The sequence below is a fragment of the Gymnoscopelus braueri genome (genome assembly GCF_963280865.1).
Source record: "Gymnoscopelus braueri genome assembly, chromosome: 7".
In the NCBI taxonomy this organism is placed as follows: Eukaryota; Metazoa; Chordata; class Actinopteri; order Myctophiformes; family Myctophidae; genus Gymnoscopelus; species Gymnoscopelus braueri.
In genome coordinates this window covers 16,211,158-16,230,427 of record NC_137608.1, presented here as the reverse complement: position 1 = coordinate 16,230,427, position 19,270 = coordinate 16,211,158, and the positions used below count along the sequence as shown (strand labels likewise).

At 40.1% G+C, this 19,270-nt stretch overlaps 2 protein-coding genes across 5 annotated transcripts in view; both read left to right on the top strand.

Annotated features, from left to right (window-relative positions):
• Positions 1 to 1,178: 1,178 nt before the first annotated feature.
• On the top strand, positions 1,179 to 7,475 carry cenph (centromere protein H). The gene is made up of 10 exons (XM_080432736.1): positions 1,179 to 1,237; positions 2,856 to 2,994; positions 3,117 to 3,172; positions 3,289 to 3,334; positions 3,428 to 3,496; positions 3,612 to 3,674; positions 4,562 to 4,613; positions 4,714 to 4,765; positions 6,390 to 6,547; positions 6,877 to 7,475. The coding sequence occupies exons 2-10, from the start codon at positions 2,876 to 2,878 to the stop codon at positions 6,967 to 6,969; spliced, it is 708 nt and encodes a 235-aa protein (XP_080288862.1). The 5' UTR covers positions 1,179 to 1,237; positions 2,856 to 2,875; the 3' UTR covers positions 6,970 to 7,475.
• Positions 7,476 to 12,379: 4,904 nt separating this feature from the next.
• Positions 12,380 to 19,270, top strand: part of LOC308089559 (kinesin-like protein KIF2A) — a 36,945-nt gene continuing 30,054 nt past the window's right edge. For all 4 annotated transcript variants that reach the window (XM_080434352.1, XM_080434350.1, XM_080434351.1 and 1 more), the window contains exon 1: positions 12,380 to 12,563. In XM_080434352.1, the coding sequence (XP_080290478.1) occupies positions 12,503 to 12,563 (61 nt within the window). In that variant the 5' untranslated portion in view covers positions 12,380 to 12,502. The remainder of the gene's footprint in view (positions 12,564 to 19,270) is intronic.

The following is a 19,270-nucleotide window of genomic DNA, read 5'->3' as shown; positions in this document are numbered from 1 at the left end:
CTTTTTGAAATATCTAGCTGTAATTGTATTTATCATGTAATTGTTTCCACAAATGTGTTAAAATATGCAAATTATCTCTTTAAATATGCACAATACCAACATTTCCTCAGCAGAAATGGATTCTACTGGTAAAATCACCTTAGGGCCAACTGTTTATAAGACTATTGCTTTCCAAAAAGTATTAGTAGAAGTCATATAAATGATTCACATACATCACATTTTCCTATAGGGGTAGGTAGTGATAACTGCCATTAAGCTACAAGATTGGAAGGGTTATCATACCTAAATATAAACTAGAGACATGTAGGAAGACAAAAATACAAAAACTTTACGGTCACCTTATAGGTGGTACCAAAATCTGGCTTGGCCCCTGGACTAAATGTTGTGGCGTGTGGGTTTTGTTGTGAGGGTGCTTTGGGGGGCGTGGCCTCCCAAAGCCCCCTCCCCAGATGTGTGTTATCCTTTTAGCCCAAACGTCTGACTGTACCTCGTGCTGTTTACATTTCTGTCTAATAAAGTATTAAATCAATCAGAACCACCAGAAATCAGATAAGCTTAGCCGGAAACATTGGCACCTTTGTGTTTGTCACTCATCCGGCCACCAGGCGGCACTACTGTCTCACTACTAGCAGAGGACAACGCATGAGCACTGTTGCCAGATTGTGCTAGAGAAATAAGCAACCAGGTCTATGAAAACAAGCCCAAAAGAAGAATCTACTTGAAAATAGCCGATCTCTACAATAGATTATACATCGGCTATTTTCAAAGAAAAATCTTGGGAAAGGGTGAACATTTTGGAACATTTTCAAATCCACAAAATCTTGTATGGGGGTCTCTGGCACAAAATATTTTCAGAAGGTTGGGTCTACAAATGTATGGGGGTCCTTGACATGAAAATGTTTGAGAAACACTGGTTTAAACAACACTAGGAAACAAGCCCAAATAAGCAACTACGCTTTAGAAACAAACCCAAATAAACCGCAACCCGCAATATTTACAAGCAACATTACAGAAAAATAAGCCCAAAGTCGCTTATAAATAAGCCGACGTGGCAACTCTGAACACAACCTCTTCACTTCCTGGCGGGGTTCAGTGAGTGACGTCTACTTCAACCAATGAAAAGCATCGCAGTGTGAAACACTTCCTCTGTATTGACCAATAAGAATTGTCGCCCCAATGTTTTCAAAACGCTAACAGGCTGCTTCCCTCAGGAGAAGACTTTTGTTTCATTTACAAGGTAAGCAGTTTATCATTGTTTACATATGTAATAATAATACACTTTATTAAAGCACTTTTCATACAAAACCTGCAGCTCAGGTTAAACGGAAGCAAGCGAGAAAAGTAGAGAGTCATAACAGAGAACTCGGGTTTTTTACTAAAGAAAAGGTACATTAGTATTCAAAACGCTACTGCAACCTAAGTCGTTAATAAAGGCACTTCCATCCATATAATGTAGAAAGTGTGTTGCAACACCACGTGTTTTTTCCTCATCGCATAATGGATGAATAGTTGTCAAGATATCCAAAAAGTCAGTGTTGTAAATTAAGTACATTTACTCAAGTACTGTACTTCAGTAAAGTAAAAAAAAAAAAAACTCAAAACTGTGCTTGAGTATTCAATTTTCAATGCTTTTACTTCTACTCCCACTACATCTCAGAGGCAAATATTGTACTTTTACTCCACTACAGTTATTTGAAAACTTTAGTTACTTTGCACATTTACACTTTTAGCCCTATTTTGTATACATAGGCTATTTGAAAATAGCAGCTCTACAAGCTCACAACGCGCTGAGCTTGTAGATCTGCTATTTTCAAACAGTTTTGTACTTTTACTTTTGGTACTTAAAGTATATATTGATGCCAATACTTTTGTACTTTTACTCAAGTAACATTTTGAACTACACAGGCCATTTACTTGTAACAAGAGTATTTCTACACTGTGGTATTGCTACTTTTACTGAAGTAAAATATCTGAGTACTTCTTCCTCGGCTGGTCTTAACACTAGGTGCCTTATGTGTAAGTTCACGAGGTTGCATTTTCCTGTGTGTCCAATGCAGTGGTTCTCAAACCTTTCCATTTCAAGGACTCCCAATGTGGTGTGACGGACCCCGAAACTCAAGAGTGCACACATTTACGGGTCCATTTGGTTCCATTTGTACACAGACCGAGTTATATAGCCCTGTAAAAGTTCCAATTTTGGTTCCTAACGATATACATTTTGCTGGGGACCCCCAGACCCCTTCAAAGACCCCTCGGGGTTCCCGGACCCCACTATGAGAACCACTGGTCTAACGTGTTTATGCAGCTTGGAAACCAGAAGATTCTGGCAAAGCTAAATAATTTGATATGTTTTAGCAGTGGTGTAAAGTACATTTACTCAAGTACTGTACTTAAGTACAATTTTGAGGTACTTTAAATTTACTGGAGTATTAAAAAAAATCTGTACTTTTACTTCTACTCCACTACATCTCAGAGGCAAATATTGTACTTTTACTCCACTTCAACTATTTGAAAACTTTAGTTACTAGTTACTTTGCAGATATAAATTATTACATTATAAAACATACATCAACTACTTTAGCCCTATTTTATACCTAGGCTGTTTGAAAATAGCCTATGTACAAGCTCGCAACGCGTCGCGATTGTGAGCTTGTAGATCTGCTATTTTCAAACATTTTAGTACTACTCAAGTAAATTTTGAATTCCGGACTTTTACTTGTAACAGAGTACTTCTACATTGCAGTATTGATACTTTTACTTAAGTAAAACATTTGAGTACTCTTTCCACCACTGTGTTTTAGTACTGTACTACGGTCATTGCAGGATCGTATTTGATGTCCATGTTCACTTCACAGGTTAACCGCGGTCATTTGACATGGCGTCGGACCCACCAGATGACGTAGAATGCTCCGGCCTTATGGCGACTGCATCCTCCTCGAATGGATCTCAGCCCTGTCAGGGTCCAAAAGAAGATCAGAACCGCTTGGCGGTGAGGTGAGGTTCCCTTAAACAGACATGCATTGAAGACCCATTGCTCATCTATTGCATTTTGCAAGGTAGTTGTATTAATGTGTTTTTCATTGAAGCTGATTATATATATTTTGTTTTTCTTCCAGGATAGAGAAGCAGATGTCAAACCAGTGTTTTGAGATGGCAGTGAAGGTGCATGCAGGTACAGGAAGAAGTGTCTTAAGGCATTTAAGTGTGTGTGTGTGTGTGTGTGTGTGTGTGTGTGTGTGTGTGTGTGTGTGTTAATATAAAAAAAAAACATGTTAAATCTCACAACAGAAAGAAACAGAAGATCATGCAGTGAGCCGGAGGCAGAGGGAGGCTTGTGAGTGTCGGATGTCTCCATCTAAAATTATTTAATTACTTCTCAAATGATGCTTTATTACATAATTTACAAGATGTTTTTTTTATTTCTCAGGCCTGACCTTGTCAGTCAGCTGGAAGAAGCAAAGACGGTGCATTTTAGTGTGACCACTGCAAATCACAGGTATATCTCAATCTTGTAGAGTTGTGAAAATAAGCTTTCCTCCCATTTAATGAGAGCAGTGCTCTGTGTACTAGTCCCAGTAAGGGTGATGTTTGACATGATTTGTATGTTTCAGATCACAGATTTCGAACATCTTGGCAGAAAAGGCGTTTAAGGACGATGATGATGCCGAGGATCGGTGAGTGACTGCATTTATAGTGGTCTTGAGATAAGATATAGCATATATAGAAATATAATCAAAGAGCAAACATTTTCAACCATAACCTCATATCATTGGTCCTCAGGCTGCTTATAATATACCACAATTTATATCTACTCATTCTGTGTCTCATTGGTGGGCTATGGACAGTTCAGAGACTTACCTACCAATGACATCGATGTGGATTCTAAGCTAATTAATACAGCCATTTTCTCCCTGGAAAGGTGTGCTGAAATAGCATTCTGAAATGGAAGCAATTGTTCTTGCAAATGTAAGAAATTACATTTGAAATCGCTGAACCTCCCTACCTCACTGGTAGGCAGGTTTGTGAACTGTCCACAGCCATCCTATGAGAGACCGAGCAGTAGACAAATAGTGCCATCTTCTAATGAGCATTATTGAGGAGCAACTATGACGATCGCTTTAAAATGGGTGGGAAGTGGTCCTTTTTAATGTTAATTTAAGAATTGAAAATTAAAGCGACCAATAATTTACGAACCATAATCGATTCCACTAAAAGCACCAGCATTTGTCGCCATTTCCGCCAAACGGCAGACAATTCTTATCTGCACCTTTTTACCAATACCAAAGGAATCATGGCCCTTAGCTCTCATTAATGAATATGAAGAATCACAGAATACTGAATGGTCGGTTCAAACAACTAGGCTGGAGGGTTATATGCAAGTCAGCAAGTGTTTATTTTGGCAGTATTTTCAACTATTCTCAAACTGTAGTGATATATGAATCATCTACCAGGTAAGACTGGTAGATTCTTCCGACACTTGAGTGGCTTATTTCAAGATTAAACTTGTGCCACTACAATGTAAATACTATAGTAATTCTCAAAACCTTTTCTCCCCCAACAGTCAGCGCCAGCGGTGCCTGGTTCTACATGAAGATATACAACTTATTCAGAAGGTAAGTCTTCTCTGATGGCTGTTTCTCTGCACCGGTGTTACATTTATTGGAGTAAACCTTGTAAGTGTGTGTTTAAAGGTGATTTAATGTTGATTGACAGGAAACGCAAGATCTTGAAGAAAGAATCATAGAAATTCGGAAGCAGAAACTGAGTATGTCATCACCATTGAAATGTATGTTTTTAAATCACTACACAGTGAAATTCTGTTTGCTAATTTAACTCTGAAGAGTGTACAAATTGAACTGTAAGGGTCAATTTGGTTAATTTCTTTCTTTTAGTGCCCAATTATGGGGCGCTCGAGTGGCACAGCGGTAAAGTACCTGCCTACCACCACAGAGTCTATAAATTCAAATCCACCGCGGTATGTCTAATTTATATGGACACAATTGGCCCATGTTTGGGGGAAGGAAGCCGGACGGGGAGGGTGATACTTTGTGACAGCACCCGAAGATAAAAATAGCAAGACTCACCGTCTCCGGTTTACTTCCGGTATCTCCGTGAAGTAGGCGGACGCCTTTTTTAGGAGACTGGAAGCCGGTTGGAGTCTATTAAATCCAATGGAAGAGTGAACGTGAACCCAGCTTCTGAACCATTCTTTAGCCCCATGGTCACTGAACTAAATATTGGACCTGTGATCATCATAAGCCACACAATATTCCCCAGATATTCATAGTAAAATGGCTTTTTTCAGAGAGACAAATCAGGAGAAAATAAACTTTATTATCAACCTTTCTCTGTCCCAGCAACACACTCTCGCGGGATCTAGCACTAGTAAACATAGGACGTTTGCAAGATTTGCCGTCAGACGCCGGCGCCCACTTAGGAGACCATTTGTAGGATTTGTGTACCCTGTTGCCTCTAGTGGCTCCAATCGGGATGGTGTATCGTCATAAATTAACCATCTTTGCTGCACCCTACTCCTATGGGCTGGGGCGGCGCCTGTCAGTGGGGAATGTTGAGCGGGAGGAGTAGGACGAAGGCGTTACAATGTCGTCCCGGTGGGAACTCCTCACTGGCAGGTGAGCTATTAGGGTACAACCTGCAACTACCAATATTTACAAGCGACTTTACAGAAAAACAAGCCAAAGGTCGCTTATAATAAGCAGACATGGCAACACTGGCTGTGACACCTGAATATCTGCATGGGTATTACATGGTGCTTGTTAAGTGATTTGAATAGCAGTGATCTTGTAAGGTAAGTAGGCAAACTAATGTGACCCTTTCTGATTTCTGTCAGGTTGTGTTCCCACATTATTGATTTGAGCCCCCAAATGTGAAATTGAATGACTGACAGGAAGTGATCCCCAAATTAACACACCCCCTTTTACCCTTGGGAAACTTGTGAATAGAGTAGACACTTGGCCAAACTGGCTGCACCATGTTGGATTCGAACCCCTAGACTTCAGGGTTGTGGGCAGATACTTTACCCCTGCGCCACCGGTTCAATTTCGACACTCTTCAGAGATTAATTAACACTAAGAATTTTACTGTGCATGTACTGTATCAGTTTCTTTCTAAATAAATCCTTGTTTATAAGTGTGACTATTGTATCTACTTCATTTCTTAAATATTTATTATATATTTTTTAATAAATGTTTTACTTTGTAACTTATGCTAAAATGTTCTTGTACTTTCATATCCTTTTTTCTCTTTTAACATTTTTTGCTTTCTAGGACCACAATTGAAAATAGAAACGCAACACTAATATCGTAAAATGGAATGTTAATAATTATTCCTCAAGGTGCATATTATGGATATTATCATTAACTCCACAGAGCTGAAGCGGCTCACACATGAGAAGATGAAAGAAGCAGAGGATCTCATGAAAGAGGCAGACCCAATCCCAAAAGAGACAGAGTTAAATCTGCAGAAAGCCCTAAGTAATCTGGAGAAATATAATAAGATGGTTGCTGTAACACAGAATGTCCTACGGGTAAATGCACAATTTAATTCTGACAGTGTTTTGAGAATAACTGCATGTCATGATGCTGTTCTATTAACCACTTACTGTACAGCCATATTTTACACTTCGTTGTATGACGGTTTTGTCATAGGCTCACATTGCAGATCTGTAGATGTATTTTCACTATTTTTGAAAATATTTTGAAATGTTTGAACATGTTAAAATGACATGACCAAAATAGGGACTCAAGTTTGAAAGTTGTTCGTGTGTGTGTGTGTGTGTGTGTGTGTGTGTGTGTGTGTGTGTGTGTGTGTGTGTGTGTGTGTGTGTGTGTGTGTGTGTGTGTGTTTTCTCTGCAGGGACTCCTTCTTGCTTGTAAAGTGAATTGGATGGATGACCCCAACGTTTGTGACATTCTCCTTTCATTGGATAAAGCCCCCGCCTCTGAATAGGCCGTTTCAATTTCCCAACAGGCAAATACTCTGTGTATATATGTAAATACTAAATACAATTTCACTGATTTATTAGTGAAACTCTGGCTCTGTTCTCTTACCAGAGCCAGAGAACAGTGTCAGAAGCTGTTTGTTGTTTGCGTTTGTTGTTTGCGGTTTTTGTTTGCGGTTTTGGAGTATTAAATCTGCTAAGCTTAAGTGAATTTGTGGACAATGCGTTCTTATGCGTAAGAAATTGGTAAGACTTTATATTAAGCTTGGGTCTTAAATGCATTATAACCACATTTATAATGCATTATAATGCACTTTTAAGGCATTATAACTCTTGTTATAAATGGTTATAATTATGCATAACAACTTGCAGGTTTATGAAGTATAACTAATAATAGTATAATTTATAAGTGCTGCTCATAATGCATTATAAACTCGGTTGAGCAGCGAATAACTACCAGGTAACACTATGTAAAGGTTGTCTATAATGCATTATAATCACATTAATAATGCTTCATAACACACACAACTTATTTATAAAGACACGTAATAACTAAGTTATGTGCTGTTCCACTGAGCTAATAATGCATTATGACCAGCACCTATAATACGTTATAAATGTTGTTATAAGTTGTCATACATGATTATCAACATTTATAACAAGTGGTATAAGTGCATTATAATGCATCATAAATGTGCTTAGAATGCATTATAGGGCATAGCAGTGGTGGACATTTTCTGGTTCCATCGTTCTAGACCCCTTCATTTTTCCCATAAAGATTTCCCAAAAATATTTATATCAATTAATTTAAGCCTAGAATCAAGCCATCCAGGATCCTGGTGAATCATGACCATAAAACATTTGATTCTGTCTTTTTTTTTAAATCACAATCAAATGTTTTATGGTCATGAATCACAAGGATCCTGGATGGCTTGATTCTAGGCTTAAAATTATTGATATAAATATTTTGGGAAATTTCTAGGGGAAAAATGAAGGGGTCTGGAACGATGGAACCAGAAAATGTCCGCCACTGCTATGCCCCATAGACCCGACCTTTAAGTAAAGTGTTACCGCAATTGCACCACCTGACTCAATGGTTGTAGTCAGTGAATAAACACTGTCTACATTTATGTCACTGTCACTTGAGGGCAATTACTTTTTTCAATTTAACAAATGCAGTGAAGGCTACATTTTTTTCCACCCCATTTTTTTGTATCTAGCCAATTGAAAAAACACTGTCATTTATTTGCAAGTACTTTCAAAATTCTTGAAGTAAAATAAATAAAATTGACAGGTTGTCATGCACAGTTTGGTTCTCATCAATTGCTGGTGACCCGAAGGGATATTGGTGCTGCACAGTGAACAGAGGCTGGCTCTTGAGGTGCTGTGACTCGCTGCAATGATTGAAACAACCATAGACTGGAATTTAATTTCCGGTTATGCTGACAAATGAATAGACTGTGGATGGTGCTTGATCTGAAAAGCAAGTGGAAATGATAATGTAGCCTACTGTATGCTTACTATAGTATTCCCCCCCCGCTCCGGGGGCGGCCATAGCTGAGTGGTTAGTGAGCCCGCCTAGGGAACCAGAGCTGGCCCTGGTTGCCCCAGGTTCGATTCCAGGCTATCCCAGCATATGTGCCGATGATATGAAATTTGTCCCTGAGCAAGACTCTTAACCCCAATTGCTCACAGGTTCTCATTGGAAACAAGACCGCAAGGACTTTCATGAACGACCTGTTAAAAGGAATTATCCTTATCCTTATCCCCCCCTATTTAAAAACTGCTGGATGAGTGAGAACTTTCTTAAGCTAAATGAGGATAAAACAGAAGTTCTCATAATTGGCTCCAGTGAGCAGAGAGAATCAATAACAAGTAGACTTGGTAACCTGGCTGTAGAAAGTAACACCACAGTATAGAACCTGGGGGTTATTATCGATTCTGAATTGAATTTTAATACACACTTTAATCATGTCACCAATATTGCTTTCTTTCATCTTAGAAATATTGCGCGAATTAGAGACTATCTGTCGTTAGACGATGCAAAAACGTTGATCCACGCTTTTGTTTTCTCTCGGCTTGATTACTGCAACGCACTCTACTCTGGCCTGCCAAAGAAAACAACTGACAGATTACAACTTGTTCAAAATGCGGCAGCCAGAATTTTAACTAAAACTAGGATGAGAGAACATATCACTCCAGTTCTAGCTTCACTACACTGGCTCCTGGTTGTTTTTAGGATTGATTTTAAAATTCTTTTAATAGTTTATAAAGCTCTAAATGGTCTGGCACCTTCCTACCTCTCTGACTGCCTAGAGAGATATGTTCCAAACCGGGCCCTCAGGTCTTCAAGTGCTGACCTGCTCGAGGTGCCTACAATGACATATAAAAAATACGGTGAAGCAGCATTCTGCTTTTACGGACCGACAGTGTGGAATAAACTCCCATTACACTTAAGACAGGCAGCCTCTGTCGATAGCTTTAAAGCACAGCTCAAGACCTATTTCTTCACTCTTGCTTTTAGCTGATTCTTTGGTTGATTTTTTATTCCTCACTGTATTGCCTATTTTAATGTTGTTTTATGCCTTTGCTTTTATTTTAGTTTAGTTTGCTTTATTGTTAAATTGGTTCTAACTGTAATTGTATTCTTGCTCTGTAAAGCACCTTGAGCTGCATTTCATGTCATGAAAGGTGCTATACAAATAAAGTTATTATTATTATTTGTATTCTAATATGTATTTTCAGATTTTATTTGTATTCACTGTTGAGGAAGCATGAACAATTTGAACCAAACATATCTTGAAATTGCTTAGGATTACAATACCCAACAGTAGGCCTAAAAACATAACTTTTACTTTCAAAATAGGGGGGGGGGGGAGTGTTTACATTTCGGTAGGCCTACAATATAGTGTTATAAGTATTTACTGGGACAACAACTACTTCTCTATAGTGAGTGACGTGTGGGCTTAACACCAGAAAGAGATTACTGACCTTTCTCCCAAAATTCGGCTCAAAAAATGGAAAACGCATTCTGCTATGCTGCCACCAAAATGTGGAATGACCTACCAAAACATACCTACATAAAGGAGATTGAAAACTAACACTAACCTAAAATAATTCCTTTTTTGTCTAAATACAAATGATTGGTTAACAGCACAATTACATTTATAATACTTTGTCTAAAAGGTCTGTCCAAAAAAGTCCTTGTGGTCTTGTTTCCATTGGGGTCCTTGGTATTCAATTCATAGACATCGAACATAGAACATAGTTCTCCTTGAACACTTGATTGTAAAATCCCCTGACCCCCGCTTCCCGCCCCCTCCCCTACTTTCTCTGTAAATATACCTTATGATTCTACTGAGCTTTATTGTCTCCGCCACTGGCGAGAGAGTATGTTTTACCCCCTGTCCGTGTGTCCGTGTGTGTGTGTGTGTGTGTGTCCGTCTGTCACCAGCTAATCTATGGCATCGTTGGCCCGATCGCTCCGAAAATGTGCACACACACTCCCTGGATGCCAATTCAGAACTTCTGCCCCACATCTTTCACATGGGCCTGTTATAGCGCCACCAGGAGGCCGATTTGTACAAACCCATTTTTTTATATTACTCCTCCAAATGTTATCCAAAAGTCATGCAAATCAGTACACAGTATCACTATAGTCATGTGATCAACACGGATCTGTCCAATTTCCCATATTCCATCCTCATTGCCTAAGGTTGGCTTCCAAAGTTTGCAGGATTGGTCAGTTTTGAGCAAAAAGCCTCAAAGTATACACACAGCTTGCGATTTCCGTGAAATTTCACACGCACATTCCCACTAGGCCGAGGAAGAAATGCCACCCTTCTCACATTGGCCTGTTAGAGCGACACCAGCAGGTCTAATTTAGCAAAACACATTTTTGGAACAAAATGCCTCAAATCATGAATGCAGTGTCAATGCAAGAATAAATGGCACGGTTGGCACCCTTTTCACATTGGCCTATTATAGCGCCACCAGGAGGCCAGAATAACGTACCTGACCTGGCGGAGACCTGTGCTCCGAGGAGCACTTTTTATAGTTCCAATATGTTTTGTATATTTGTATTGTCTGTATTATATGTATTACCGATGAACTGAGTACAAAGGACCACAGTGGAAACAGTGTGTTATCCTTTTAGCATTATAACCTTTGACTGTACTACCTGTACTGTTAATAAGCATGTTAAAAAAGTACTCACTCAATCAATCAAGCTGATTATGAAATTATACGTTTATTTTTAAGTTGATCAATAATACATTCACTCCTAGAGATAAGTAAATCATCTTAGATGGGGGTACAAGTACACAATCCCTAAAAGCATGGCTATCTGTGCCTTTGCTCAACTGCACCTCCGATTATGGGTGTGCGCCTCAATTATATTTACATCTTAAAACTACCTTTGCCATATTTCTTGTAAACGTGTGTGTGAGTAGAATAGAAATGCAACTCTAATATCGAAAAATATAATATTAACATATCCTAAGGTTTTGATAGATTGAATATTTTAACAGTTTGCAATTTGTACTGAGGTATTAACAATGATTGTTAAAAGGATAACACAAAAAGCCCTATAGGGCTTGTTTCCATTGTGGTCCTGTCGTGTATTCAATTCATTAAAAAAGTGCATGTATATTATCTCCACTGAGCTGAATCGGCTCACACATGAGAAGATGTGTGAGCCGGCGTCGACCACAGGCGTCTCAATATGTTTTATAAACTCTTAAAGGTAGGGTTTAAGTGATATTTTTTGGTAAAAATGTTAAAGTACTATATTCTGATATATCATTGCTACAGAGCGTTTGTTCGGTCACAGGGGTCTCTCCATCTCTTTAGTAAACAGAACGTAGTACATTTTCAGGTAGGTGACAAAACGTAAGGCAATCAGGAGAGCGCACTGAAAATGCATTTTCTGTTTAATAAAGAGCTGGAGAGACATGGGAGACTCCTTTTACTGAACAAACACTATAGCAATGAGTACTATCAGAATATAGAGCTATTTAACACTTGTTTTAACCTAAGTAAATCACTTACCCCAGTGGATTTCAACCTTTTTCATGCCAAGGACCCCTAAATTGATATACTTTTGGCCGCGGACCCCCATCTGAAAATGTTTTGTGCCAGGGACCCCCAGAAGCAAAGATTTTAGTTAAAAATGTTCTCTTAAAAGATTTTTCAAAAATAGCAGATCTACAAGCTCATAGCGTGGCACTCAGTGCTGCGCTATGAGCTTGTAGATCTGCTATTTTTGAATAGCCAAAGCTAATTGTTCAAATGATTGTGACGCTAGGTTAACTGATTGAGAACCACTACCTTTAACACAAGGTGGGGGATCAACTGGGTTTATTTTGAAACTACAACGGACCGGAAGTTATGTGGTTACTCCGGTCGACTTGACGCACATTCTACAGAGCATCTTCCTCTGCGACTAAAAGAAAGACTGCCGCACAACAAGTAGACATACGTTTATTTCGCATATAAAAAAACACTTCAGTCTTAACTCAATATTTATTGAAGTAATGTAGAATGGCTTGCGCTTTTGGGAAGATTGTCGTCGGTACTTATGTGGAAATAAAGCGCAGTGATGGTAAGTTATTGTTTTCTCTCCCTCCCAGTGTGTGTTAAGTTGTTGGAGGATCTTTGTTGACCGTTGGACACACAGCAACAGCAACCGTTGTCGTTGTGACTGACTGCAGAGTCTGGGCTACTTAGCATTAGCGGCTACATAGCATTAGCTGTGATGGTGGGGCCCCAGCAATGTTGCCATCTCGGCTTATTATAAGCGTTTTTGGGCTACATTTTCTGTAAAGTTGTGAATATTGGTACACTGTACTTGCGGGTTGCGGTTTTTTGGGGGGGCTTGTTTTCTAAAGTGTACTTGCGTATTCAGGCCTACTTCCAAGAAATAATAATTATGATTTAAATCAGTGGTTCTCTGGTTCTTAGAATTAAAAAAAAAAATCCAAATATCCCACATTTTATTTCAAGAGTTGTTTTAAATAGATCTACAAGCTCACAACTTGTGAGCTTGTAGATCGGTTATTTTCAATTAGCCGATAACGTGCTCATGTGGCCTAGTTGCTTCTTTTTGGGCTTGTTTTCCTAGAATTGGTTGCTTGTTTCTCTCGCAAAACCTGGCAACACGACCGTTTAGCTGAAACATAAAAGCCCATGTTAACGGACGCGCACGGATGGCTAACCAAGCTAACAGCAGCTTGCTAGCAGGAGATTAGCGAGCAATGCCGGCTTCACATCAGTATACAGTTTAATATTAACATTAGGGTGTCTCTTTTAGCTGTTAGCATTATTTGTCCAACCCGGCTTCTTTGAGCCATTTGTCAGTTTGTGCAGTTTTCTTAACCGTGGGTGGTGGACTGGTGTTGTTAGTCCCATTGAATGAGATACAACCTGGGCAAGAATACATCAGTTCCACCCCGGCCACAGTGACATGTCACTTGCTTGCTGCAATACAGTCAAATATGACAATATGACCTATAAATGTCTGGTTGCCTGCCACAGTGGTGTGTGTCCTGTACACAAACTAGCAGCCACAGAAAATTCACTAGTACATGTGTCTGGTAGCCAGTGTTCCATTTTCCACTCTGGATGTAATTATGGGGCAAGAAAAATCTTTTCGGCCACCGGTTATAAAGTCGGTCAAAATGCAGATGAATGAATCATTCCACCACATACACACATTTTTCCAGCTGTTAACTGATGCAGATGATGCATAAAATACAGAGGGAGTGGAGTCAGGCCATTACTGGGATCATGGATATCTTGGAAGATGCACATATCATGGAAGGGAAGCACATAAAGCAAATAGACCCAAATTCTAAAGGATCTAAAGTTGGCTGTATGCCTGTTAGGCTGTTATCATAAATACATATCATGAAGTAGACTGTCATCCAAGAAGATGCTCAATTCACAACACACAGAGAGGCCTCCTGTTTTTGGTTGTTTGGTGCATAAACAGTTGCATAACTGAGGAATAGACAGGGAAGATAATAGAGAAAGGGAGAGGCTGTTCATATGTCTTGTTCTCCTGAATGTCTGCTTTATTCTGCCTGTTCTCTCTGGAGTGCTGTGCTCCAGGGCCATGCCAATGCCATGCAGCCAAAGATGAGCGCACGCAGTTCACGTCATCCCTGCTGGCCATCCAGTAATGGACTACACCCTGAGCTAGACTAGAGGATGTAGGAAAGCTGAATACAGCAGATATGCACCAGTAGATCTAACCCCTCCTCTCTTAAAGCAAAATCACACTTTGGTAGAGGTTTTGGTTGTGGTTGTGTAGTTAGTTACCTTGCCATGATGTATTTTCTTTCTTTTTCCTTTATTTTTTCAAGGAAGCCCATTGAGAGCAAGCTCTCTTTTTCAAGGACGCCCCCTGATCACAGCATATAAAACACAATGCATATAATGAAAAGCAATAACAAACATTTGAGCCACATTACAACGTCACAGCTGCAAATAAATATAGTGTTACATGAAAAACAGGTGCAGTCACTATGTAGTGTGTCCTCAAGAAGCACCCTAAATGTCTCTATTGAGACCAATCAAACCAGTTTCAGAGATTCCTGAAGTTTGTTCTATTTGCGTGGAGCATAATAAATGAAAGCAGTCTTTCCTTGTTCACTGTTAATACATGGACTGGTGTATCTAATAACTCCAAACTGTAACTCAAAATATTGGCGAGACATGTTCAGGGTTGCTCTGTTGATTAGAAATTGATATACCCCAAAATTGTCTCCTCATTGACTTACATTGCATGGTGAAACTGGTCTCAAAGTCACTCTTCTAGCACATAAACGAATGCAAACAATGAGATTTTTATTTAAAAAAACACCATGTTTTGTTGTTACACATTGGCAGAATCTGCGTTGTTTGCATTTGTTTATATGATAAAAGAGTGACTTTGACACTAGACCATGCAAAGTCAATGAGGAGACATTTGGAATGAATATATATATATATATATATATATATATATATATATATATATATTTCTAATAAACAAATCAACTATTGAAGATGCCAGGCCGATACACAAACTACAAAAAACGTAACAAAAAAAGTGTAATTTTACTTTCACAGTTGTTTAACAGCATGTGTTGTAATGTGTAGTTACAGTATGAATAGTCCTGTTGGCTATGAGTTTTGCGTTAACTTGGTTGTGGTGGTGTTGTAGTCCTTGTCCACACTTGTTCTGATGTTCACTGTTTGAGAGCGAGAGACAGAGTTGTAAGGGTGTTTTCTGTCCATGTTGTGGTGAGGGGGGATTGCCCTTCAGGGTGGGGTCAAAGGGAAGCCAGATTTGGTTATTACCACCTCCCCATCTGTTGTAGCCCTTCTGATTCCATCCTTGACATTCTCTCTCTCTCTGACTCTGTCAGTCATGTTGGCAGTGTTAGGCCTCACTGATGTCCCCCCCCCCCCCCCCCCTTTCATAGTGTTATCTACGCTCTGTATTATTGTTCTGCTGCTGTCTGTATTAACAAATAAATAATTATGTCATCTTGGATATGAGTTTTTGGAGGCATCTGGGACAAGGAAGAGAGCATGTAGTAATTGTTTTGTCTATAGATCCCACCACCACCTTGTTGTTTTCATACACCCTTAGTCTGGGTTATATCATGTTGTTTAATCTTGATGGTGGATTATTTGTTGCATTACTGTACAACATATTCGTTTAACTTAACCCTGACTGACTTGTTTGCGTCTCTCAAAGCAGAATGAAGGACCCCAGTGGAAATAAGTTGGACTTTTCTGCTATTGTTGTCCCTTTGGCTTTTCTCTCTTATATGCTGTTTTTAAGGTATATTCATCAAATAAAATCAAGCAGCGATTGAGAGAGATTTGGAGCTAGCCATTAGTTTAGAGGCTGTAGAGTCTAGATTGTGAAAATATTTCTACATCTATGTCATAGTGACATACTTTCTGGGACTGGTGCCTTTGTCAGCACAGTGGAACTGACGCTATAAGGGCTTTGTTATTGCTACTCAGGCTAAAGACAGCACCCCCCCCCCCCTCACACACACACACCTTTTGTGCCACAGACAGATGGGAGATGTCACTCACTCAACCAAGTTTCAGTTTAAAACAGGGACAGGGTAAACGGATAATATTATGTTGATCCAAGGCCCAGATCAGTAGACAAATAGCCACTGTGGCTAGAGGAAGTTGACTCTGTCTGACTTGGATGTTCACTTCCGACCTACAGGGAAACGGGATATGGGGAGAGCGAGCAGTTACTGTATGTCAGTGAGACTGCTGCTTTGTCGATACATTTTAATGCCATGTCTCTAGGCCTTTGACCACAACAGGTTAGACTTGATGCCCTGCATGCCTAATGTATGTGGTGCATGCAAACCCACCCCCGCCCCGGCGCCCCCACTGTCTGAGGTCCTCTGCCATCCTAGGGTATACACACTGTGCTCGGAGTATTGTCATAGGTTAGTCCCAACATCTTCCATGCATGTTCTGCAATGTCCTGTTGCACCTTATGGACATAGTCAGGAATCTTGCATTTAAAGATGTAAGCATGTTCGGCTGTCTACTATGTCAGTGGTTCCCAAACAGTGTGCCATGAGATAAGTCCAGGTGTGCCTTGGGATTTTGTGTCCATCACACATCATTATTGCAATATACAACTTCTACAAAAAGTAATTAATCATTTTATGACTTTAGTATAGCAGTACATTGTACACACTCATTTCCCAATACAGAGGTAAATTACACACAAGCACGCACACGTGTAGTTAAGGCAGGATAGGATATCAGGAAATGCACTTGCATGCCTTGTTTCTTTGTGTTTTGGTCAATGGTCAGTAATTGGATTTCTCACCTACCCTCTCCAAAGAAAGGCTGACCTATTTGACCACCCTTACAAAGGACATAATTCGATTATTTTATATAGCAACAGACATTTTAGGAACAGCTGCATCCTCTTGGCGTGCTATCTGGATATCAACGGGATAAATGTGGTTATTTATCATATTACTCAATCAATGTCTCGCTTAGGGGAGAGCGCCCCCTGGCATGATCACAGAAACATTTATTATACACTACCAGACAATTTATTGGCTGGATCAAGACCGCACCAGGTCTCGTCAGCAGGGTACCACCACCTGCTGATAAGGACCTGCAGTGACCTGGCGCGCCATTCAAGATTAAGCATTTTCCTTCCTCGCACCACATGCTAGGAGGGTGTTTCGGCGAGACTTCTCGCTCGTAATACTCAAATAACCTACGTTTGTAACCCAATATATCATATTACTCACTCAATGTCTCGTTTATGTAATAAACTCCTGTATTTCCCAGAAACGTATCTCGAAGTCCTGACCTGTCAGCCTATGGGGTTACCCCCTTGTCTGGAAACCCACACTGAGGACTGCATGCATCTGGGGAAGTGCAGTCACATCCGGTCTATAAAATCTGGTGAAGGTCAATGGTGAAGACCAACTTGCCACCACACAGATATCCTGAATAGTGATCCCTTTAAAATAGGCCCCAGGATGTAGACATTCCTCTAGTAGGATGCACATGCAGCCACTCCGGTGGCTACAGCCCCCTGCTAGAGTATGACCGTTGTATAGGCTAGGCTCCACTATCCAGTGGGAGAGCCTTTGTTTAGATATCAGTTTTTTAATCATACTGCTTGGCCCATGAGACAAATAACTGGTCAGACTTCCTCAGAGTCTCAGACCTTTCAATATACGTACTCAGCGCCCGGATAGAGAACTCAACCTCTGGTGCTCGCAAAAAGGGGGAGGGTGAAAACGCCTCCAATTCGACAGCAATACACTTCATAAGAGGGTACTTGGGCACGAAAGCCGGGTTAGGCTTCATGCCCACCCAAATGTTGTTATCAGCAAAACGAGTGCACTACGGCTGTACAGAGAGCGCATGAATATCACTGACGCACCTTGTAGTTGCCAAAGCCAGAAGTAGCACTGTCTGAGGTGACAAAAACATCATACCCACCAGATTCAACGGTTTGAATGGTGGTTGTGAGAGTGAATCCAGTACCAAGGCTAAATCCCATGTCCCATAACACAACGTGAATTCGAGCATTGCACGTGACATCGTGCGTGCTAATGCTGTGGAGATGATAGCCAAAGCGACCTCTCGCTCATAAAACGCTGCGTGTGGAGACATAGGCCCTAAATGAAAGTCCTTTATAAGTAGTTTGTAGCGTCTGCCTCTTCTGCCGTTGTCTGTGTGTGCGTGTGTGTGTATGCCAAGTGTAGCACGGCTAGAGATCCCATAGCCTGCAGGGCTGTAACCATGACGGAGCATAACTGTGACAACAGATCCCATAGCTAGAATCGCTGGTGTTTACATATGCTAATGGTCAACGCCCGAGTGCAAGTTCAGATCAATTGCTCAACTCACTGAGGAGAACCATGCGGAACTGACTGACAGAGGCTCCTAATAGGACAGGAGACCTTTGTGTTCTTCCAACAAACATTTGACCTGAGCCTACAAGGACATGTATCTGTCTAGTTCTACTGTACTCACAGATGCATGTGTGAACTACACCAGTCCTGTAGTAAGGACTGGTGAGAGAGTTATTTTGAAAGAGTCACAGTACTTTTGGCGGTGGAAATTCAACTAATGTGGTGTTATGCCCATTGCTTAATATGGATGCTAGGATAAGCAGTTCAGAGGTAAATATTTTCTCCTGAAATTGTATTTCAGATTGCATTTTCAGATGAACCTACACTTTTAGAGGCAGCCCCCACCATACATTAAAATGTTCATGAAATGTAAATTTGTAGACTAATGACGACAATACAAAAAAAGCCCCATTAGATGTAATAAAATTAGCATAAGTCAAGTCTCCTAAATACTGGATTCATATGTTTGCCGTCCGAGACCATGTTCATACTACTCTGATTAGTGTTCTTGTGTTGCTCAATACTGCCTAGTTGGGGGCTTGATTCCCATGGGGGCCACCTGTATGAAAAATGCATGTGCTTGTGGTACTGTTTGTCCTCATGCTTTGGCTAAGAGCATCCACCAAATGGCATATGTTGTGCTACTGTAGGTAAGTTAACTGAATGTGGTGTTATGTAACACCAGCCATTAGGAAACTCCTATACATTATTTAATACAATATTGTTTTGTGTGTACTGTCTACAACTAAATTATAAAATTGAATAATAGTGCATGTAAATTATTTGTAAATACAAGTCTATCTTTCCATTCTCCTCTGTTAGACTGTGTACTGTATCATATCAGACAGCTGTAGGAAAAGAGAATAGAGGGGAGCGCTCATGTCCTACTGCA